Below are 24,559 nucleotides of genomic sequence, written 5' to 3'. Positions count from 1 at the left end.
GTGGATTGTGTTAGAGATGAATGCTAGTCTAGTCCGTGACCCTGACACCTGAACCTTGCTGGTGTATGACACTGGACAGCTCCTGGAAGGAAATTTCTCGCTGGTCTTGGAGCCAAAGGGTTTTGTGCTTTGAGTATGGCAGCGAGGAGAATAACTGCTGTTTGGAGAAACTTCTCGTGCGTTCCTTGAAGGATTGGTAGTAGGGAAGACTGGAGACTCAGGGCCCCCTGTTTGCCTGCCTCATCAAAGGAGATCTGATGGGTTTACTTCATAGGCCCACCAGGTCTTTCTGGTTTGCCTGGATGACTAAAGCCTCATACTTTGGTGCAAGCCTGTCATTGAAACTCAGGCATAGTCGGGCAAGCTATTAAAAGGAAGTACAGTGGAGTTTGAGAAAGCCGGATATTAGTGATGGTTTTGTGGGGTCGCTTGAGTAGAATTCTTAGCAAGTGCCTGGAACATGGCAAGCATGTAATGATGTTAGCTCTTGCAATTCGCTTCTGGACCTGGTGCCCCTGCTTGAGGAGGAGGAGGGCGGATCCTGTGAGTTTGGACCAGAAGCCCCTCTTCTCTATCTCCTCTCTAGGACATTGAAGGAGGAGGAGCCTGGCTGGGAGGATGGAGAGTCTTTCTGCAGAAGGGATGAAAACTCTCAGTGCTGTGGGTTCCAATCTAGGAAGACAGATTCTCCCTCAGTTCGATGGCATCTGTACACGCCAGGTTTTGCCTGAGCTCTCGCTAATCCCAAGGTCCCGAAGCTCATTGCAGCTGGGACATGGGAAGCTTTTTCTGCCCGATCGGAAGAACTTGAGCGTACAATGCTTTAAGTAGCCGCCTCCTTCATGGGACGGGGAGGCTCATGTATATAGACTTCACGATTCTCTAGCCAGATTCCTAGCCTAGAAACTCATCACTGAGTAGTGGTGAAGAGCTTGGACGCCAGACTCACTTCACCTCTGTGCTTCAGTTTCTTCATCATCAGAATGAAATGATGGTATCTGACGCATAGGGCTACTTCTGTGAGGTGTAAATGTAAAGAACAGGAGCCAGAAGCTGGTGTCTCGGAAGCACCTGACAGATAGGAATGATTTCTCTTATTAAAGCGACTTCCAGACCTAACATTTTTCTAGAGGACCTCAGAGCAGTCCGTGATCAAGGACCAGTGGGAGGGATGCGGTTTATAAGAACTCAGAGATGATTGGGAGCCAGGCTGGCAGGGGCTTCAGAAACCATCTCCCTCTGGCCTTCGCTCTTCACAGATGGGGAAGCTCTGGTTCAGAAAAAGGAAGTGACTTGCCCTGGATTGGCTGGCTCACGAGTGCAGGAACCAGGATTCATTCTGACAGATGGTCTGCTCTTCCCTTCCTTTAGATTAAAAAGTCTTTAACTAGGCATTGAACATTTATTCCAACCCAGGTCCAGTGCTCGGCTCAGTAAATACATTCGGGAAGCCGATGGCCCTTGCCTCTAGGGAACCTACCAGTCATAAAGAGCTAGAAGAGCTTAGACTCCCAGCTCCCATGGCTGTTTTTGTTCTAACTTCTCCCTCGTCCCTCTTGCAGCCAATAAGAAGAAGGAGAAGGAGCGGCCAGAGATTTCTCTTCCTTCAGATTTTGAGCACACGATTCACGTTGGTTTCGATGCAGTCACGGGGGAGTTCACGGTGAGTCCTGGGCCAGGAAAGGTCTTTGGTCTTTCAGAGTTCTGCCTGTGCCATGTTACAGCCAATCCTTTTTACATGTTCTGGAGGTCTGGGTCTGTGTCTGATCCGTATCTTCATGAGAAGGACACTTTTCTCATCTCTTAAAATGGTACCCAGAAGAGCCAATGAATAGTCATTCCTGAAGTGGACCTCTGTTAAGTGACCCCATGGTATCAAGGCCTGTGCTGGGCCTCGGTGCTACACAAATAAGCAGACATGGTCCCTGCTCCAGAGGAGGAAGAGCCTGATAAGGGCGCAAACATCTCAAGGAATGACTAGCACGCTGTGCTGAGTCTTAAAAAGAGGCTATGCACTGCTCTGGAGGCAGAGAAAGTATATGGTGTGAGGTTGGGGTGGTGGAGCGCCCCATCTGACGCGCTCTGACTTCCCTAGTGCCAGGAGGCAGAGGTCAGGCATGCTCCATCCTCCACCCTCCTTTACCTCCTCTGACGCCAATCCTTCCACAGCACTCTGCTTCTGCGCTGGGTTTGGTAGATTCATTCCAGGGGCTATGCAATTAGACTTGCAATTAGAAATTACCACCAGTCAGGCTCTGTAAACAGAAAGGATACACTAATCCGTCCATAGCAACACCTCTTCTCAGCCAGCCACTGGAGCTCTCTCTTTGGTCCTCAGCCTCTCAGCCATGTGGTCCCTTGGCCTCTGCCTCCGTGGGCCAGGAAGCCAGCCCACTGCTCTGCTTTGTAGTCTCCTAGTCTTGGCATTGCTACTCTGTTCTGTCTCATGGTCTCCTTGCCTCGGCTTTTGGTCCTGACTTAGCTCCTTTGTTCCCCATGCCACAGTTGCTGATGCTGCTAGTTTGAGCTTCCACCACCTCAGACAGATGGTCCTGGGGTCTCGATTTCTCTCTGCTTCTGAGATGGCTCCTACACAGAGGAATGACTGAGCTGTGGTTCTTGTCAACCCGCAGCCCATCCTCTCTTCCTCTCTGCCATTGAGTCAAAGACAGACTAAACTCCCAAGGAAATACAAGATGTGGCTTCATTCTCACCTTGCACTAAGGCCAAGACGTACTCCCATCGTAATCCTATCTATTAGCACCACAGAGAACACCCTCCAAAATGGGATGATAGCCACAAGCCTAGAGCCCAGAGTTACAGTACATCACATAAGGGATTATGGCTCGAAGGGCCTTATTAATTGACGACATCTCAGAAGGGAGTGACTGTCAAACTCACCTTTAGTTGCTAGCAGGTCTCAAAGTGAACTCTGATCTTCTTTCAGGTGCTCCTGTGTCTCTTTGTTCCTGACAGCCTTCCATGTCTTTCTTGTAGGGGATGCCCGAGCAGTGGGCCCGCTTGCTTCAGACGTCAAATATCACGAAGTTGGAGCAGAAGAAAAACCCACAGGCTGTTCTAGATGTGCTGGAGTTTTACAACTCAAAGAAGACTTCCAATAGCCAGAAGTACATGAGCTTCACAGGTATGCAGACTGTGTCCTGGGCTGTCTAGGGGAAGGCAGGTTGTAGGTCCGGGTGGTCACACTCTACATGCCAATTGGCCTCGGATGAGAGAAGACAATCCTGACAGGAAGCAAGGTGACACTAGGGCTGTTAACTACAAGGTCAGCAGTTTGAAACCACCAGCTGCTCTGAGGGAGAAAGATGAGGCTTTCTAACTCCCGTAAAGAGTTACAGTCTCAGAAATGCACAGGGAGAGTGCTACCCTGCCCTACAGGGTGGCTATGAGTCAGCATCGACTGGATAGCAGTGAGTGTTAGAGCTAACATTCTGAGCATGTGTTTGCATAAGACTGTGGACGCCCGTGAAAGCCCAAAATCCATGAGCAGAGTCTGCACGTGGATTAAGCCTCCATTGGATTCCTTCTGACTGTAGACCAGGGATGTGAATCACCTTGCCCACAGGCAGAGTGCATGGAGAGTGGATTACCTGCACTCCCTCCAGTCAGCCCAGGGAGGGCAGGCGCCTATGGGGGCCTGCCCAGGTGAGTCCTTGATGGAGACTCCCTTCCTGGGGGGCTCACGGTCATGGTCATGCCCTGACTGTCTTGGTTGGAAGGCGCAGGGCCAGTCTTGTAATCTCTTTTATCTGTCGCCATGTTTGTGGCCCTGTCCCGGTGCCATTCCTGCTTCTGTCGTCCCATCTGTAACTAGTTATTGTTCTGCCACCAGTCCTGAATTTGTGACCATTTCTGTGTGTCCCATGAATTTTCTAAGTCGTGACTATGAATCCTTGGGCGCCTTTATGACCTTGTGCTAATGATCTCCCTCAATCAGATGATTTGTCTTTGTCTCTAAGACTTAATATTCTTCTTAAATTAGATGTGAGATTTGGGGTCTCTGTGTACCCTAAAACAGAGCCAAGAAAATAGGTTTGTGCATCGTCATTCTGAAGCTGTACTGAAAAAATATATCTATATATCTAGATATTTAAATAGCATGGTATTTTTAATGAAGAATTCAGGCTTTTTGCCAGAAGATCTAGGTTTTGGCATTGACGGATTCTTAACGGTAACTTCATTTCTTAGGGCTGCAAAATGACAGTAATGATTCGTATCTCAAGAGGTTGTGGTAAGGGGTAAATGAGCTAATTGATATAAAGTTCGTTGTAGGTTATAAAGTAGCACCATGGAAATGCAGGCTATCACCATAATTATTAATGTCATTAGTTGTTTATTAACATTACTGTGTATCTTTTAAATAGGCAGGCATTTCCACCCCCACCTCCCTCAGGGGACTCATTTTTATGAAAATGAAAAACAGGCCAGTAATAATAAATTACTCTCCAGATGTACTCTGCATACAAGGGCCTGTGTTTTTCAGTCTTTTTAAAGAGCAGAGTTGGGATGATAATCCCGGGCTCCATGTCTTAGGCCAGCACCCTTTGAATAGATTGCTTACCTATAATAACTCTACTTGGTGTATCTCTTTACTTAGAAGAAATATTTTCCTTTCCCTAGCATAAGTTATGAGACAGCCTACATCTCTGGAATCTTAGATGTGGCATTTGAGGAAGTTAGGAGGAAGAAATATCTTTAACATGATCACCTTCAGTTCCCTCTTGATGTGCAGAACATTAAAGCTAAGAAACCAAACCAACCTCCCTGCCCTCAGGTCGATGCTGACTCAGGGCGGCCCTCCAGGACAGGTGGGGCTGCTCCTGTGTGTTGCTGAGCCTGTCCTTCTCCACGGGAGTAGAACGCTAAAAGCCAAGAGAGGCCTTTCTAATGTGACTCTGTTAGTGGTCAGCCAGTCTCTTCACTCCCAGTTCTCTGTTCTTTCCAGGTCTCGGGCTGATTTCTTCCAAGGGCAATATTGCTGGGGAAGCCGAGAAGCTGGGTGCACTGGCTCATTTGGAAGGATGCTTTCCTCAGCCAGTATCTGGCGCGTATCAAAGAGCGCAGATGGTGGTGAGGGCAGGCTGTAGCTTCGCCCCTGCTGCCAGGGTAGTGCCTCGGGGAGGGCTGAGCATGTGCCCAGCAGGGTTGGCTTCCTCAAGTGTGGCCCCGCTGGGTCCGTTGCACTTCTCCCATCAAGAGACTTGGTCATCCCAAGGAGGAATTGGAGTGGAAGGTGTTGGAAGGGAAAGTTTCCCAGTCAGGAAATCAGTTGTGTGTTTGAGGGAGCATGCCCAGGAGCCATCAGGGCTAGGAGCTTGCGTACAGCCTCTGCAGCAGAGTCCCTGTTGGAATCTTTGTATGTGTGCGTGTGTGAAGAGATGCGGAAGACCACGGATGTGCATGGAGCCACAGTTCTGTGGGTTTGCTTCTGCTTGGAATTTACGTGGTTATGTGGTCAGCTGCTAACTGAAATGTCAGCAGTTCAAAACCACCGCCTGCTCCTCAGGAGAAAAAGGAGGCTTTCTAGTCCCGTAAAGATTTAGAGTTTGAAAACTCATAGGGGGCAGTTCTACCCTTTCCTGTATGGTCACTAAGAGTCAGAATGGGCTTGATGTCAGTCAGAGAGAGGAAGTACGTATGAAAGAAAATGTGTGTAGGACACACAGGTAACTGTGTGTAGAGTTATCTGTGTATGAATGTGTGGATAATACTGAGTTTATATATTTATGTGCATAGATGGCTTATGCCTATTATATGTATGTATATATGTATGTGCAAGCTTTAAAATTGTCTAGAACTTGAAATCAGGGCCAACTCTTGGCAAGATTGTGTGTATATTTGACGTAGTTTAAGATCACATCTCTCTTTTCTGCTTGTCATGCGGTTAATTATAATAATGCTGCCTACATTTGTATATGCTTACACATGTGTTATCCTGCTCGATTCTCTTGAGATTGGCAGGGCAAGGACTGTTTTCCCATTTCACAGACCAAGGAACCGAACGAGGCTCAGAGAAGTTACGAGAGTGACTCAAAATGACTGTCTGCTGTGGGATAGGACATGCTTTCAAGCTGGGCCCTCAAACCCTTTGCCAGCTACACAGGCAGCAACTTGCCCTTTGTCAAGTGTAACCACATGTCCATTTTGTGGAGTGTCTTATTTGTTCACACACCACCACCACCACTCCTGACACCACCACCACCACCACCACCACCTCCACCTCCACCTCCACCTCCACCACCACCCCTGACACCACCACCACCACCCCTGACACCACCACCACCACCACCACCACCACAACCACCACCACAACCACCACCACCCTTGACACCACCACCACCTCCACCACCACCACCCCTGACACCACCACCTCCACCACCACCACCACCACCACAACCACCACCACAACCACCACCACCCTTGACACCACCACCACCTCCACCACCACCACCCCTGACACCACCACCTCCACCCCTGACACCACCACCTCCACCCCTGACACCACCATCTCCACCTCTGACACCACCACCTCCACCCCTGACACCACCACCACCACCACCACCCCTGACACCACCTCCACCACCACCACCACCACCACAACCACCACCACCCTTGACACCACCACCACCTCCACCTCCACCACCACCACCCCTGACACCACCACCTCCACCCCTGACACCACCACCTCCACCCCTGACACCACCACCACCACCACCACCTCCACCCCTGACACCACCACCTCCACCCCTGACACCACCACCTCCACCCCTGACACCACCACCACCACCACCACCTCCACCCCTGACACCACCACCTCCACCCCTGACACCACCACCACCACCACCACCACCACCCCTGACACCACCACCTCCAGCCCTGACACCACCACCACCACTGCCACCACCACCCCTGACACCACCACCACCTCCACCACCACCACCCCTGATACCACCACTTCCACCACCACCACCTCTACCTCCACCACCACCCCTGACACCACCACCACCACCCCTGACACCACCAACACCACCACCTCCACCTCCACCACCACCCCTGACACCACCACCACCACCACCTCCACCTCCACCACCACCCCTGACACCACCACCTCCACCCCTGACACCACCACCACCACCACCCCTGACACCACCACCTCCACCACCACCACCACCACCCCTGACACCACCACCTCCACCACCACCACCACCACCACCACCACCACCCCTGACACCACCACCACCCCCATACCCACCCCCCCAAACCATCCCGTTGTAGCTCATGAGATAGGAGGCTTGATAGGCACCCCCCCCCACACGCGTTGCTCCTGATTTATGTGACTTTCAGCAAGCTTCTCTCTTACTGAACCTCAGTGTTCTCATTTCTGTGACTGAGGGATGTATAATGGTATATGTATTTATGTTTCTGTAATTGTGGAAGGTACTTTCTGATCTGCCCTTCTGTGCTTTGAAATTTGATCGGCTTATATAAAAATTGCACATCAACTTTGAAAGGTGCAATGTTTGTTTTTTAAATGACAACACCCCAAACCCTCTGCCCTTGAGTTGATCCTGACTCATGGTGACCCTAAAAACCCGAGGCTTTCCCAGCCTGTAAATCTTTAAGGGAGCATGTGGCCTCGTCTTTCTCCCTTGGAGCAGCTGTTGAGCTCAAACCATTAACTTTGTGGTTAACAGCCCAACAGTTAAGCTTTCTAACTGGAATATGTCGCCTTCAAAAAGGATAGCCATGGATAAAGCTAGACAGTATTACAGCGAAGGGAATGGCGTTGCACTTTGTTCTTCCTGAGCTGGTATTCGATTATAAAAGAAAAACAAATGAAATATGGTTCAAGTCTATCCCAAGTACGTTTCTGCAGGGTACAGCTGGCAGCTCAGGATTCATTGTAAAAACACAGTGTTATAGGCAGCTTTATTTTTACACCATCAGTACACGATTTGCTTTCAGATCAAGAAAGTGTACCTGCTACATTGTTCTGTGAGGGCACTGGAAGCTTGAGCTTGTTCTAGATTTGGCTCTCGGTGAGAAATCTGCTGGCTGTTTCTCCTCTTGATGATGAACTCGGCCGCCAGTTTCTCCTGGAGAACAAAGATAGACATGACGCCTGGTCATTCAGTGTCATTTCTTGCTAAGTTCTCCATTGAACCTAAATTTCATCAAGTTTAAGATAGAGATTGTATGATGCACCATTTTTTTAATATCCCACTAAGGGTGGGGAGCTGCCCATTAAATTGTGGAATGCCTTTTGATTGTAGCCCTATCTCTATGTGAGGGACACTAAATGTGGTGGTGGGGGGCAAGGGTCGATCTCAGTATCCACAAAATGTGTCCATTGCCGCATTAAGGTCCCTTGAATCTATTCTTAGAAAACACGACCCTGTCATTAATTAGACTTGACATGATTAATACCTCTGTTTCCCGAAACCTTCCTCTGTGTCTCCCTGCTGGAAGTAGGCATGGATCTAGAAGACTCACTTCTGCAGAGTGGTCAGTCATGTGGTTTGGACAGTTCAGGAGGGTGCTGGCGACGACCTCTTTCCTTTCGGTTAGGAAGGTTGCCGTTCCCTTGGCGCGGAGGCTCAGTGATGGATGACGCAGCGGGCGAGGTGGACTTACTTCTAACAGAGTATTCGGGGGCAGAACAGGATCATAACTCCACCTTGGAACCTGGGTGTCCCCTTGGCAAATCTCGTAACTTCTCAGGACCCCAGTTTTTCCACACACAAAAGGACATCAGCTCGGGGCTCAGAGCCATAGTGAGGACATGGTGAAGTCCTGAGGTGTGCCGTGTGCCTACCATGGTGTCTGACCCAGAGCAATGCTGATGGCTGTTTCCTCAGCAGGGAGAGCACGTGACTGAACAGCTCTGCAGAAGAGATGGACTGTATTTGTTCACTGAGTGTCTTGTCTCTCTTCCTTTGCAGATAAATTAGCCGAGGACTATACTTCTTCTAATACACTGGTAAGTCTTCATTTCCTCTGTTGTGTCATGAGCAGATGTGGTGAATGATGGAGACAGTGGGGTGGAGGCAGAGCCTCTTGTTGCTCCCCACCGTGGGCCGCAGCCTTCCCGTCTGTTCAAGAAAGGAATTGGACTTAATAAATAACGAGGCGTCCTTTCAGCTTTGATGCTCTAGAAATCCGAACCTTGCAACCAGAAAACCTGGCTTCTGGGCTCACCTATTTTGTCGATCACTTTGGACCGTGAGAAAGTCATTTTGTTTCTCTGTTTGCTTCAGTGTCTGTTGTCAACCACACGGGGAGGGTTCCCTCGACCTTACCCGGCCATGTGTTTAAATGGCTGAATTTAGAAGACAGTTTCTTCTCTTTGCTTGGTAGGGTCTACAAACCCAGCATTGGGACTGATTGTGGATTGGAGCCGACTCTGTGTATAGCAGGTCATTCATTTTGGCCTATGAAACCGGGGTGCCTGCCCAGGCACTTGAAGGGCTGTCATGGGGATCTTTTGAAAACTGTCCAAGAAGTTAAAATAGATGACTTCAAAGATCACTCTGCGACTTTAACTTACAAATCCTTTTTTCCAGGACAGAGAGAAGGGTGAAGTGAGAGGTGAACGTGTTTTGAAAGGGGCTTGTGAATAAGCTATAATACGTAATACATAAACCACAACCCCCCTAATGTCTCCTGCTCTGTGCCAGGTTCACTTTGGAGAAGTGGTGACAGAGATGAATCAGACATTGTCCCAATTCCTAAGAATTCCCACTCTGATGGGGAACAGGACAGCACAGACCATGAACTGTGCACTAGGCTAAAAATGTCACAGTGGCGAGGGAAGGGGGAAAAAGGAGCTGATACCAAGGGCTTAAGTAGAAAGCAAATGGTCTGAAAATGCTGATGGCCACCTACGTCCCAGTGTGCTTGATGCAATGGATGGATGGATTGTGATAAGAGCTGTAAGCACCCCCAGTAAAATGATTTATTTGAAAAAATAAAAACATCACCAGGCCAGGAACGATGCTTCGCTTGTTATTTACCATACCCTTGGCATCTGGCCCTCAGTAGACATTTACTGGATCACAGAGGAGGCAGCCGAGAAAGCTGATGGTGAAGTCTGAGCTGAATGAGTTCGTGATCTGAGGCAAGACTCAGGAGTGAGCAAGGTCCTCCAGACAGAGGAGCCTGGGCCAAGGCAAGGAGGCACCGAGGTCTGCCTGGAAAGGGACGGCAAGTGGTGTGACAGGCCTGGAATGCGGAGCAAGAAGGGAGGAGAGGTTGAGGAGGAACGGAACGGAACGCAGGCCAGATCATGTAGGAGTGTTCTCATCTCTCGGAGGTAATGGAAGCCCTTGGAGCTTTTAAGCAGGGAGTAGTAAATTCTCACACAATCCTGAGTCACCACCAAAATATCATCAACCGTGTTTCCAGATTGGGCGCAGGTTGGCTCCGAGTTGCTTATATACTCTTGTTGATTATTTTTAAAAGTTCACATGTCCAGGGCTGCGTCCTTTCTTACTCTCTGTCTAAATCCTCACAGGAGCTCAGCGAGGTAGGGTGTTATCCTTAGCAGATAAGTGATCAAGCTGAAGTAGAGAAGCTGAATCACAAGAGCCCCCTGATTCCCAGTCTGCACGCTTTCCTCTGCTTCACGCTACCTTTTGCCAACGGGCCGAGATGTGACGAGGAGACCCGTAAGAATTTTCAAACCGGAGGTCGCTGGGTCTCTCGCACTACTGGGCAGTAAGGAATTGGTGGGGGAAGGGCCAGGACAAAGTCGAGCTGTGCTTTGTGGCTTAGATGTCTCTCGGTGTTCCTTCGATAGCTCTCCTTTATGGAGTACCTAGTGTGTGTCAGACCCTTTAGAAATGTTAGCATCTTGCATTTTCTTATGTAGTTAGTGATGAAGTATTTTCCTCTCCGTTTCACAGGCAGACAGAATGCTTATCCCTGTAGCTAGCTATTATGTAAAAACTGGATTAGGATGACCGTCTCCTGCGTTTCGGTGCAGGGCTCTTGTCACCGTGGCTGGGAGCAGAGCGAGCTGTCAAAGGAGCCCTCAGGAAAGCCATACAATGTGGGAGGGAGGAAGGGAGGGAGGGAGGGGGGGGGCCCTGGGGCTCAGGCCATATGGCAGAGGGCAGGACACCTGCTCGGGAAAAGCCCGCACAGGCTTCCTTTCACCAGTGCACACCCCGCAGGCTGTCCAGGGCATTTCTTCCAGGGTTCCGGCCATTTGTTACATAGTGCTGGTCTAGCTTTTTACATGGAAGGGTGGGGTGCTTTGACCCCCCACTGCTGCAGACGCCATTGTTTTCTCCAATGGTTCCCACAGAGCATTCCGCATGATTTGTGAAATACATGGGATAGGATTGTTATTCCCATAACGCAGACAAAGAGATTGTGACTCAGAGATGAAATGGGGCCCGTCTCGTACGTGAGTGAGTCAGTAGCAGAAACCAGGACAGAGTTCAATCCTCCTGAGCATTCATGTGTTAAGTCATGCCAATATTTACCAATATTGACTTAGCAGCTTCTTCGTGCCAAGATGTTAGTGGCACAAAAGTGAATATGTACAACATTAGCCCGTAAGGAGCAAATTAATGACAGATGAGGAAGATAAGGTCTAGACGAGAGGTGTGATGAACATACACTGGACCAGATTTGATGGGCTGATTCTGTTTTACCTTATAGTACCAGGAGATGAGTACCAAGTTCCTGGACCATAAAGATGCTCATGTAATGTGTTAGGCTGGATTGTTTACAGAAACAAAATCAGCGACACTTCTGTATGTCTCAGAAAGAACTTTATATCAAGAAGTAATTTTTGGTGCGGGGGGGACAAAAAAAAGTAATTTAAAATAACAGTAATTTCATATAAAGAAGACATCCCAGCCCAGTTCAACCCAAACCCATAAGTCTGATGCCAGCCCGGGGCCTCTTAGACTTAAACGTAGGTAGCTTCGGACCAATGACCCTGAAAGGTGAAGTGGGAAGCAGGGAGATCACAGGCCAGTGGGCGCAGAATTATGTGGAGCCAATATTGGTGGGAACGTGCCAGGGCACCGACAGTTCCCAGGTTGGCAACCCTCACGGGGCCACTCCTGAAGCAGACACGGAATCCCAGCCAGCAGGAAGGTCAAGGACCAGAGAGGCAAACAAAAAGCAGTCACTGCCTCTCTCCTTAAAAAGCCACACCCCTCTAAGAGGCATCAGCAGACTGATAGGTTGGTCTCCACCACTACATTTTCACGCAGGTTCAAGTTGACATACCGTCTAGACTGTAGTTTGGGTGGATGGGAGCAGCCCTTGGCCAGACTGTCAGATTCCCTCTGAGGTTCATGGGCCCTGGTGTCGTCATGGTGATGAGTGAGCTGCCAGCTCTGCGGTGGGACACCACCAGCCGCTGTCCGCCCCGGAAACAGTCTCGGAGAGCCACGGAGACAGCTCCACGCTGTCCTGCAGAGTCGCTGGGAGGAGTCCGCATCAACTCAGTGGCGGGAATTCTGCGTTTCTCTGATGTTCCCACCAGTGCTTGCACTTGTGAGCATTTCTGAGTTTGGTCGGCCATTGGTCAATTTCCAGAGTGCCGACAGGATTGTTTCTGTCCGTCTGGTCCAGGTTGTAGTTGCGTTTTAAAGACGTTGCAGGCTCCTCCCTCTGCTGTGCCTGGCAGTCTGCAGAGAATATTTTTCAAAATCCAAAGATTTGTTATCCTGGACCTGTTGCCAAAGAGGCCTTCGAGCAAGCAAAGCTGAGGGCCAGCGTGGCGAGGCCCGCGACGGCTGGGACGGAGGGAGAGGCCCTGCCAGAGAAGAGGAGCCTGCGGGAGAGAAGGGGACTGAACGGGATCTTTTTTCTGCTTCCTCTCCCACTTCACGACGCGCCTTCTCACAGAATACTGTGCGTTCAGTCTTTATATCATGCCTTGGGGCTTCTTATTCCAAGCAAAAGTATCCAACCTGCCTTGCTGGCGGGCGGGGCGGGGGGGGGGCTAATCTGAGTGCTGGGAGAAGCGTCTTAGGGAGTCCCGGATCATTTCCCCCCTACTCCTCTCTCGTGGGCTCGGAGCTATCAGTTCCCCAGGCAGCAGCCGCCCCAAACTAATGAGCGTCTCGACTTGTCCTTGACCACTGTCGCTACTTTGGGTAGCCTTCTCATAGAGGCTTCTCGCAAGCCCATCTACGATAACCACTGGTTCGATCACGTTGAAGACGCAATAAAGCAGACAAGCCTTCACAGAGTGTAACGAGAACTACTCGTTTCTACCGAGGAATGTAGGCGAATGGTTTCAGTCAACGAATCGGTCCCTCTGGAGCCAATTGGCCCCTTATTCCAACATCCTGTCTCGATGGTCTCCGCGCCTTCAATATGCACTACAGTCATGCTGTTCGGATATGTCCTTCCAGTGAGCCCTGCCCTTGGCTCAGGCACATTCATTCACTCAGCAGCCCTCTGTGGAGCGCCTTTTTAGTGTCATGGCCAAGGACATTGCGATTGCCAATATTTCAGTGTTTTTAAAATGTTCTTGGTGTGATTCTCTCTTCATTTAGCTTCACAATAACAATGGTGTAAGTACTAAAACTGGCTCCATTTAACAGATAAGGAAGCTGAGACAGAGAGTTTATTATCCAACACATCACTCGGAATTTTCAAGGGATTGAGCCAGGGATTTGAACCCACACTGGTTGATTCCATAGTTTCAGCTTTTAACCGTTTTTTTCCCCCTCTACTCCCTGGGAGAATATACAGTTGAAGATAAAATCTTGACAACAGGAGAGCATTGTAAAGCAGGTAGATACTGTGTCAATGCTTCTAAGGACGATGATAAAGAAAGAAAAAAGAGAAGATAAACTAATAAATGATGTCACTAGAAAAATACATGAAGTTTATTCCAAAGGGTGTTTCCAGGTGGCTCACTGGAAGAACAATTGAGGCGGTTGGACGAAGAATGAATGTATGAAATTTGGCAGATGGACCAAGTTGCGCCTCTTGTATTTGTTCCCTGTGATCATCCAGTAACAGAAAAAGGACGTGCCGTTCTTGAAGCACTGCCCCAGGTTCAGGAGTGTAATTGTCCACACACTTCTTTAATAAAGAAAAGCGACATTTATGTAGAAAAGTGCTTACAATGCTATTGAACGGTCAAATTCATCTAGAGTGAAAGTTATGAAAGGCTCTCTAATGCTACTTATTTCTGCTCTGTCGGTAGCACCTTGTTTTTCAAAAGTAGATCGTGTCATAGATTATATTTAATATCCTTCACCTGTTTACTGTAGAAAACTTGCATGTGATGAAAAGTTTTGCATTTAAGACAGGGAAAACAGTACATTGAGGAGCCCCCATGGTGCACTCATTAAATGTTTGGTTGTTGACGGAAAGGTTAGCAGTTCAAACTCACCAGCTTCCCTGGGGGAGAAAGATGAGGCAGTCTGGTTCTACACAGATTTGCAGCCTTGGAAAGCCTATGGGATGGTTCTACTCTGCCCCATAGGATTGCTAGGCATGGTCATGACTGACTCGCCAGCAGTGACCTGTGGCTTGCTGTTAGGAAGCTGTATTAGTCTGTGTATGTGAGACACTCATTCCTTTATGCCAAGAAAGCTGCAAGGGCAGAGCCTTGAGTCTTGAAGTGGTAGCCACTTGCCCAGGGATACAGGACTGAAAATGCACAAACCTAGTAGAAGATAACCCTACATTGATCTTGACTGTGACAGTTGTTAATACATACTGCTTCCATAAGCTGCCTCGTGTGGAGAACAGCATCTCTCTGAGAAAGGGATGAAATCCCCTTATCTATGGGGTTTTTTAGAAGCAAGGACAGAAACGCTGCTGAATGGAATTTTACAATCTATACCATTCATTCCTCACCCTCCTCGCTCCTGCAGTGATGAAAGTTTACACCAGGCGGGTCGCGTGGTCATCACATCTAGTGATGCCTGGTCCTGTGTGTGCTTGGAAGTGCTCTTCTACCCTGGAGCCTCTGTGGACGTCTATGAGATCGCACGTTTTCTCACCTGCGTATAATGTCAGATGCACCATCGAGTACCCCCACATTCAGTAGCTCTAGCCTCATCTCCCTCAGCTCTTCCACGTTATCCCTGTCGTTCCGAACCCTGAGTGCCCTGGCTCAGGAGGCCCCACCTGGCGGGCAGGAGGGAAACTCACTGTCCGTTCCCTGCGCGGGACGGTGAGTGCTTCAGCACTCGGGCCGCTTCATGGCAGCAGTGTCCCTCACTGGCCCCTTAGCCACCACCACCTTGACTGAGCACAGGCGCTCAAAGTGTCCGAGACTGTCTCGTGGTCTGTCTCAAAAACCACATATGGGGGGGCACTTTGTCTCTTGAATTTATGTTGGAAACAGGGATGGTATGATATTTTTTGCCTGAACCCGCCCTTGCTACTCTTGGTCCAGCTGTGTTTCAGTTTGTCTGGGGAAACCAAGGTACTGTAGATTATAACTGATCTAATCAGCGGGTCTGATAAAGTTCATTCCAGGCTAGAGCAGAAACTTAGGGAAATGCTTCGCCTCCAGTCTGGGGGAAACTCGTCGCCCCTTTTAAGCGTCGGGACTCCTGGGGTTGTGTATTTTCAGGTGGGTGCAGGGGTCTGGGTCCCGTGGATCTTGAGGAGGAGAGGACTAACCGTTCAACTACCAGCTCAGGGAGGCGTCAGGTCAAGTTTACAAAACTGCGGACTTTCGACCCTCCCCCCATGCTTCTTTCTTACCCTGGCAGCTAAAAAGTATCACTTGAAGAGTAAGGAGGTACTTTGAACTTGTCTTCAAGGGTTGGACTGGGAACGGGAAGGTGGAAAATCAGAAAGCTGGCTTCCCGTTCCGCAGTTAGGCTTTCGGTGGGGAAGCAGTCTCGGGGGGTTGAATGGCTGCCTGGTGGCTAGAAGAGGTGAAGGAAGCGGACAGAATTCCTACAACACAGGGGGGCACTTGGAGACTGGTGAGGGATCTTGGGAGAGGGTTTCTTATGGGGGACGAGCAAAGGCCCAGATCAGCCGGATGAGATGGCTCCGTTTTCTTCTCTACACAGAACGTGAAGGCTGTGTCTGAGACCCCTGCGGTGCCACCAGTTTCAGAAGATGAAGATGACGACGACGCTGCCCTTCCTCCAGTGATTGCTCCGCGCCCAGAGCATACAAAATCGGTGAGTGTTTGGGGAACCTGGCGGACATGTGATTTGCGCCGGACGTGGGGCTTAATTAGCAGTTGTTGGGGGTCGAACACTCTGGTTAGGGGTCCTTGGGTTTTAGAACGAATGAAATAGCCCCAGATCCCTCAACTGGAAGATGCCTTCTGCGTGATGAAAGACAAGAGGTGGTGTGTTTATGTGTCCCTGCTCTAAAGATAGCCCCAGAGTATCCCAGGCAACTCATGTGTATACCAACCCAGCCCTCCTTTACTTCACCGGCTCCCCACAGATCGGCTAGGAAGATGTGCTAAACCGAACCTACTTAGTGCAGGACCAACAGCAATTATTCCGGTCTCCGGGGAAGCAACAAATCACCCCACTGCCTGCAGATCCTCTCTTCTCAGTTACGTGTGCCAGCACGTCACCGAAGATACTGAAAGAGCCAGGAGAATTTATAAAGACGCTAGTGCTATCAAGATGCTGGTCATCAGGAGTGCATGTTGGTGCCGGATGTTGGCCATGATTTTTATTCAACTTCCTCCGAAGTTCCTGCATCTCAGAACAGCCAGAGCCCTCTACCCTTCTGATGGTCTTTTAAGAAAAGTCTTCTGACCAGAACGCCATGGGAAAAGAAGGACCCCCAGGGCTTGCGCTCTCGGGTAATGCACAGAAGGTTGCTCTGAGCATCGAGGGCAGGAGTTGGCTGGCTAACTTGTGGGAGAGGCTGTAGAGGAAGTTCAAGAGGACCTCTGTGGCTGAGACTGGAATGGCATCTGTGGTCTCTCTGTTTCTGTTAGTCACAAAGTCGCCTTAAGGAAAGTGGCCTTCAAAGCCGCGGTGCTGCCAAGCCAGCTCACATTCCTGCGGACCTTCTTGGTTCCCAAGAGTGTTCATTTGAAAAATTCTTTCCTCCTAAGCCATGGACGTCTCAAAAGCAGAGGACACGCTCATGTTCTCTGCATTGCAGGGTTTGCCATAGTCCTTGGAGGTCCCCAAAACCAATACATGCCGAGAAAATGAATGATCGAATGTGATTGCCGTAGCATTCCTTTCTAAGAAAGCACTGCCAATTCAAACACAGCTCGGACATATAATTCACATACTCTGCAGCTCACCGGCTTAGCTATGTTAACAAGGGTGTGCAAGCGCGCCTAGTTCCTAACGTAGCTCAAGGAGGGAAAGCTGAGATTTCGAGAGCTAAACTGCTCTAGCCAAAGTTGGCCCTCTCAAAGAGCCAGGATTTGAAAGTAGGTGACGGAACCCAGTTAGCTGTTGCTTTTCTGCACAGCACAGAGGTCTCTTTGTGCGCGCAGACCTGCGCAGGGAGCCAGAGAAAGGACAGAAACGCAGGGAAGGAAAAGGCAAGGTTTCCCCCTGCAGGACTCATGTCAGGAGACACAAGGAGAGCAAGGTCAGGGGCGAGCAGGTGCAGGCGGTCCATGGGCATACGAAAGCCAACCAAGGCCTTGTTTTTTCTAGTTGCCAGGAAAGAAGCCATGGTCTCTGATCTCTGAGTCTGGGCTTCCTGCTGCTCCCACTGCAGAGAGCGTTTCCCTCCCACCCCTCCCTCTGAAAACCCTGCCCATCCTTGAAGATCCCACTGAAGCACCTCCTTGATTTATTCATCACTTCACCAGACCCTCACCTGAATGTTTGCTTTGTGTTAGCTACATGTTTAGGTGCAGGGACTCGGAGATTCATGACCTACATACCCTGCCTTCATAGAGGGTATAAACCAGCTAATAGATAACGGTGATATATTTATGATAAAAAATCTGTAAGTGCCCTGAAGCAGCTCTTGGGGTGAGCTATGCCGTGCGATCATTTCTTCTGAAGCGCTATGGTGTACAGCATGCCCATTTCTTACATGTGCCCCTTCTGCTTTGTAGCTGTTCTCGCCGCCTTCGAGAATGTACGGCGGGTTTTAGGTCAGAGCACTTTCTTGCCTGTGAAGGAGAGCGCATGTACTTGCCCTTAGTTTGTTAATACCTGGACTAAATAAAAAGCGGGAAAGGGCGTTCAAGGGAAAACAAACAAAACAAAGATGGGGGCAGCGTTTTGTATCAGTGAATGCTTGTTAAGTAAGTGAATGAAAGAAAATATTAACTAAACTTATTAATATGTGCCAGGCATGGTTCTAGTGATTGTGCACATATCAACTAACTATTCCCACAACAACCGTATGAACGAGGCATCCTCCTTACCATTGTGCAGATGAGGAAACAGACAAAAGAAGCAGGGAAGTTAAGCTGTACAGGCGGGAAGCGCTGGGATTAAGGCCAGGCAGTCAGTCTCCAGAGTCTATCAGTCAGTCCCCATTCTACCCATAGAAGAAGAATCAGAGGCAGTCTTGACTCTCCATGGGTTTGGGATGTGAAGGGGAGTAACTTAATGGGCTATAAGCTGAGAGGGACAGTAGCAGGGCGAGGTGGAAGACGCTCCTTTCAGCTTAGGAAAGCCCGGCTTTTGCTGGCTTCACCCTTGCTGGTGACGGGGCTTCCCCTCAAATGATAGAATCCTCCTCGAACCAATTCTGTTGGGAATGTCAGATTCTCATGAAATCCAGACTCTGGAATCAAGAGGCCATATGCCACCCCACCCCCACTGACACGCTAATAACCCTGTGGAATCTTTAAACCTTGAACCCAAGCTATTCCCCGAAGTCACCTTTGAACCCAATAATGGCTGCGTTAGACTAGGAAAGAATGTGTTCTTGAAGTGTTACACACGTTTAGAGAATTGCCTGTGGTGATCACACTGCTGGCGGCAAGGTGAAGACAGACGTGAGGCGTGGGCTGGGGCAGCGAGTTTGTGCTCATTATGGTGACCCAGCTTGGCAAGGTTGTTGAGAAAGGCGCCACGATGTAACCAAGGCCCTGGTTTGCATTTGTAGACATCACTGAAGTGATGCATGTCCTGTTGTGTGTGTGTTCATGAGAATGAAACACCGTCTGTACGCATGTATAAGCCGAGTTTTCCAGCACATTTTTAATGCGGTTTCTGTGGTAAAATTAGGTGCCTCGGCTGATATTCGGGTCAGTGTATACTTGAGTATATACGGTACCTGAATCAAAAGAATGAATCTCTCTCTCTCTCTCTCTCTCTCTCACACACACACACACTCTCTCTCTCTTTCTCTCTAACACACATACACACACACACGCACACACACACACTTCTGTTGAGCATGGTCTAGCCTGTACTGAACACGTACACACACGCACGCACGCACACACACACGCACACACACTTCTGTTGAGCATGGTCTAGCCTGTACTCAATACACACACACACACACACACACACACACTTCTGTTGAGCATGGTCTAGCCTGTACTGAATACACACACACACACGCACGCACGCACACTTCTGTTGAGCATGGTCTAGCCTGTGCTGACTATCTTCATTGATGAGGCTCTCACTAACACTGCTGCATACAGCAAGGTAGGCCACAGTGTACCCAGAGGAAATGGGCCCTGAGTTTCTTGGGGCACGTTCTGTGGTGGTTCTAACCTGACATCCAAGAGCGCTTCCCTAACTTTTCCTGCATCACAGAGGCTGACCCTCCCTTGTTCTCACACCGCTCCAGGTATACACACGGTCCGTGATCGATCCCATCCCTATCACTCCAACTCGGGACGCGGCCACGTCTCCCATTTCACCCACTGAGACCACCACCACTCCGCCAGAGGCGCTGACCCGGAACACCGAGAAGCAGAAGAAGAAGCCTAAGATGTCTGATGAGGAGATCTTGGAGAAATTACGTGAGCACTTTGCAGCTTTCTGAACCTTCTTGGGGGCTGTGATTTGTCAAGCGCAGAGAGACAGAGATGGCGTTCCATTGCCGTGAAGAGGCTGGCCCGAGGCGTTGTCCAGGGGGCTGGCTAACCGCCGGTGGCGCTGTAGCCGCAGACTGTGCCTCTGCTCCCCTCCCCTTGTACCACCTACTGCTCGCCCTCCCGACCCTCGTTGGGTACTGCCAGGTCATGAACGCGAAGAGTGAGAAAGTAGCTGGACACGCTGGGGCTTAGGCGCAGGTGACTGCAATGGGAACCGGTCCTTATCACGTGAATCGCCTGGAGTTGCGTGTTGAGAAAGACTGTGTGTGTCCTTGTGTCTCTCTGCGGGGAAAGCGCGGAGACTGATTGTTGACGTGTACCTTCAGCCTCTAGGCATAGACAGGTCTGCCGTGTTGGCCGTAGGTCAAGAGGGAGGGGACACCAACATTTTTGTGAGCTTGTATGCTATCCACTGCCAAGGAAGGCAGTTTCTTGATTGTGTGTGTGTGTGTGTGTGTGTGTTTTCCCTTCTCCCCTGAATTCTGTGAAGACAGACGGTGTAATCTTTACTTTTGCCTTGAAGGTATCTAAGGTTGAAAGAGACAAAATACCCTGCCCCAAATGACACAGCTAGTGAACGGATGAGGCTGGGCAAGCCTGAGCCCTGTAACTGGAGCCGCCCGCCCGTGCTGTCTGGGAAACTTCGCTTTCACTTGCTTTAGCAGCCAGAAAAAGGGGGGTGTGCAGGGTGGTGTATGGTCAGGGTAACTCGTTTCTGCGTTTCCGTAAACTGTAGAGGATTTCAGGTAAGAAAGGGAGCTGGGGTCCATCTGTGCGCTTGGAGAAGGCCGTGGACAGGTCTCCGGTTTGTTCTTTGGGCCTGCTGATTTCCAAAGAGGATTTAAGACTGCTGGTTTGGCTGTTTGCAAACTGGCGTGGCTTTCTCAAGGTGAAGTTTCTGGCCATCTAGTTTAGTAGCTTTCAATTTCTTTTTGAGGCTTATATGACTTTCATTTATTTTTCTATCTTTAAAAAATTGCCCTCCCCCCAAGTTCCTTATTAAGTGATTAAGTAAAGAGGTCCTTCGCTTGGCCTTTACTTATCTCTGTTGACTTGGGTCAGGCGCTCTTGGCACAGTGAGCTACACATTGAGCCGCCAACTACAAGGTCAGGAGTTTGAACCCACCAGCCACATTAGAGGAGAAAGATGAGGCTGCCTGCTCCCGTCAAGCTGTAAACATCTCTTAAGGTCCAAAGGAGTAGTTTGCTCTGCCCTTTAGGGTCACTGTGAGTTGAATCTGACTTAAATAGGGATACCTCATTTGTAAGTCAGAGTTGTATGTGAGAAGGCTCGAAGCCTAGTAGCTGGTTTTAGTATAGAGCACAGAATAACCCTCCAGGGCCAATTTGCTGTGCCACCTTAGGGGGGAGCATTTTCCCTGCTGCGGGGCCTCAGTTTCCCCATCTCTGGAACCGCAGTTGTGAGCCTCATTGCGCCCTCTCAGACCTCGGTGTCTTCACACTTGAGCTGTTGCTGCTGTAACCCTCCCCCAGAGCCCTCTCCCTGGCACACTGCTGTTACCCGACCAGGCCTCCTCCGGAGAGCAGTCCGGGCTGTGTGTGGGGCCTCTTTCTGTCGAACCCAGCAGCTGCCTTTCCACGGAGCTCTCTGCTGATGGGCCAGCCTTCTCCCAACACCAAGCTCCCTCGCCGGGTCGCAGCCAGCTCTTCCTCCCTTGCTTGGGACAGAGTCGTGGTCTAAGTGATTATAGTAAAGGGATAAATGTCGGTTGAACGAGTGAATTAAAAAGACGCTTGCATGGCTCTTAGGGGCTTATAGACAGGATAGATGAGTATGAATAGAAACAGTCAAGGAGACTAAATTTGTGGTTGTGAGTTATGGGGAGGGTGCGTATAAGAACCTGATTAGTGTTTATTTTGAGGGGGGTCTGGGGACTTGGAGTTAATTCTTTAATCCTAGCTGACTCCAGGGGAGCTCTGGGGAGCATGGGGCCAGTTTCATACCTTGATTGGGGAAAACCATGACTCCCGGCCTCTGTTTCCTTCAAAGGAAGCATCGTGAGTGTCGGCGACCCTAAGAAGAAGTACACGCGCTTTGAGAAGATCGGGCAAGGGTGAGTAGGGCATTTTCTTTCCCTGAAGAAAGGATGCCACGCGGTGTGCACCAGAACGTGTTGAATTCTCTGTAGAGTTGTCTCGCATGCCCTGTGTTTTCCTCTCTCCACCCCCCTCTCACTCCTCTCCAGGCGTGAGGTTGAGGCTGTAAGGTTCTGGCAGAGTTATAGTTAATATGAGCAATGTACCATTCGCTGATCATGTTAAAAATACCCCTGCAGTGAGAGCAAGGGAGCCATTTATTTCCTTAGCCCAAAACCAGCTTCCCAAATTACTGCTCTGCTTTTCTAGATTGACCCTGTTGGCTTAGTGCTGACACCTGCCAGCACGAACCTGAGCTGAAAGGCCCAGAACTGCCTGCAGTATGTTTGGCTGGTACAGAGGGCCTGATCTCATGTCTCCTGGGTTCAGGTTCCTCGCCTGCGTCCTGCATGCCTGCCATCATTAGGCCTTACTGGACTCAGCAAATCTCAGCTGAGTTCCTCTCTTGTGTTAGGTATTGTTAATACAACTGTGAGCCAGGTAGAATCTCTGCCCTGGGTCTGGAAGAGACGAGCCAACGGAGCATTGTAACATACAGTGGCACGTCTTAAAACAGTGCCTTGTCATTATTTGGGGCAAAAGAAGCCAGAGATGGAAGAGCAGCTGCTAGAAGATTCTATTTCAGTGACGCTCCAAACACTAATGATGGTAATTGAAGCCAATATTGTAGTGACTTTTGGGTGGGAGATGTTGATTGGGAGACGGGCAGGAAGAAACTTTTAGATGGCTGATGGAAACCCAATGTCTTATATGTTGGTGGTGAATTATGTGGGTGTGCATATCTGGAAAAAAAAAACGCATCAAGTTGTATACTTAAGGTCTGTGTAAATTCTTTCAGGTAAGTTATTCTTCTGCATAAAAAATAAAAATGAGGTTTCTACAGACTTAAACAAAAGCACGGATGTTAAAACAAATAGCAACTCTAGCTTGAAGTAGGAGTCCCTGGTGAGTACCAACAGGAAGGTGTGTGGCTGCTCACTGAAAGGCTGGAAGTTCAAGTCTACCCAGAGGCACCTCAGAAGAAAGGCCCGGTGATCCACTTCTGGGGGGAAAAAAATTCATACATTGAAACCCACTGCTTGGACACAGACTCACAAGGGGTCACCGTGAGTTGGATCAGTCCCATGGCAGCTAGTTTGTTTGGCTGGTAGCTGACAGGGTATCCCAGCATTACAGAATGACAGCATGGTTGCTAATGAGGTCTGTCCCAGTTTTCTTCCTTATGCACCCAAGACCTTGTGACAATAAGATACGGAAGCGTTGCATAATATGATGTGCTGTTTGTATCATATTTCAGGGCTCACACCTGTCATTTGCATCTGTTGTTTAATCCTCAAAATAGCTTGAGACTTGAGTCAATCCATTTTCTCCTGGTCCCGGGCTCCTCCAAGCAGACAAGCTTTATGCGTCTGGACTGGTAGACTGCAGCTAACACCTGCAGAAGAAGTTGTTTTACTTGTCTCCATGGGGTCTGGGTGGCTCTCCCTTTAATCGCCATGCCGAGGTTAACAATGTAGCATGAACGATGCACAGGCCTGGACACGTCAGGTCCCTTGTTCTGAGCGGTGTCGATCGAGGCCCTCGCATCCCCCAGATTATAGGATTCCTTTGATGTCGGCGTGGGAGGTCCGTAAGTAGGCGTCATCCACACAAGGGCCTTGTCTAACGGATATCACGGGTCTGTCTGCGCTACAGGAGGAATGAACCCTTCAATAAGCACTTATGCTGATGTCTACATATCCCAGAATTTTAAATATAGCTGCCACACAGATAGAATGAGTTGGTACTGTTAGCCTCCTTTGCTTGATTTAAATATATATAAGACCTTCAGCTCATGCCTAGTATATGTCTGTTCAAGGTAGAAACAATCAGGTTCTAACATGTGGGCCTCGATAGCCTTGTGGATCTTTATCATCATGTTGGCGGCATAGTCCCAACATGTCTGCTCCCTGAGGCCTGGGCATCTTTGCCCACGAAGAGCCATGCCTCTGGAAGGATGGGGAAGCAGACTGGGACAGTGAGACAGGCTCTGGCTTTATGGCAGATGATAAGTAACTAGTGTTATTGATGGTCATGCAAGAAATGACCATTACAAATACTCTGGGCGAGCTCGAGTGTTAGTTCAGAGTTAGGGCCCCAGTGAAGCAAAGGTGGTTGGGGAGTTATCCCACCGCACCTCCTGCCATCCAGTTGATTCCGACTTACTGAGCCCTATACCGGGCTTTTGAGTCTGTACATTTCTATTCGCGCCCAGAGCTGCCCCTGTGCCCTGGGGAGTGGCTAGAGTGTGTGAACCACGGACCTCGTGCTTAAGCTGCTCAACCCTTACCCGACAGCACCTCCGGAGCTCCGCAATTAGGGGGTTGGCGACCACCATTTCCAGGGGTGGGCAACCTTTCCTCCCGATTGACCTGGCTTCTCAGGCAGCTTGACCTCCGGGCTTGCCTACAAGACTTGCTT

General features: G+C 49.6%; 1 protein-coding gene across 1 annotated transcript in view; it reads left to right on the top strand.

Moving 5' to 3' along the window:
- Positions 1 to 24,559, top strand: part of PAK1 (p21 (RAC1) activated kinase 1) — a 73,619-nt gene that overhangs the window by 28,684 nt on the left and 20,376 nt on the right. Inside the window, exons 3-8 of the mRNA XM_075546331.1 lie at positions 1,563 to 1,663; positions 2,998 to 3,145; positions 8,964 to 9,001; positions 16,041 to 16,154; positions 19,732 to 19,906; positions 21,993 to 22,056. Coding sequence (XP_075402446.1) covers positions 1,563 to 1,663; positions 2,998 to 3,145; positions 8,964 to 9,001; positions 16,041 to 16,154; positions 19,732 to 19,906; positions 21,993 to 22,056 — 640 coding nt within the window. The remainder of the gene's footprint in view (positions 1 to 1,562; positions 1,664 to 2,997; positions 3,146 to 8,963; positions 9,002 to 16,040; positions 16,155 to 19,731; positions 19,907 to 21,992; positions 22,057 to 24,559) is intronic.

The sequence above is a fragment of the Tenrec ecaudatus genome, chromosome 4 (assembly GCF_050624435.1).
Source record: "Tenrec ecaudatus isolate mTenEca1 chromosome 4, mTenEca1.hap1, whole genome shotgun sequence".
Taxonomy (NCBI): Eukaryota; Metazoa; Chordata; class Mammalia; order Afrosoricida; family Tenrecidae; genus Tenrec; species Tenrec ecaudatus.
Note: the sequence above shows the minus strand (reverse complement) of the source record. Positions and strands in the feature narration are given on the sequence as shown.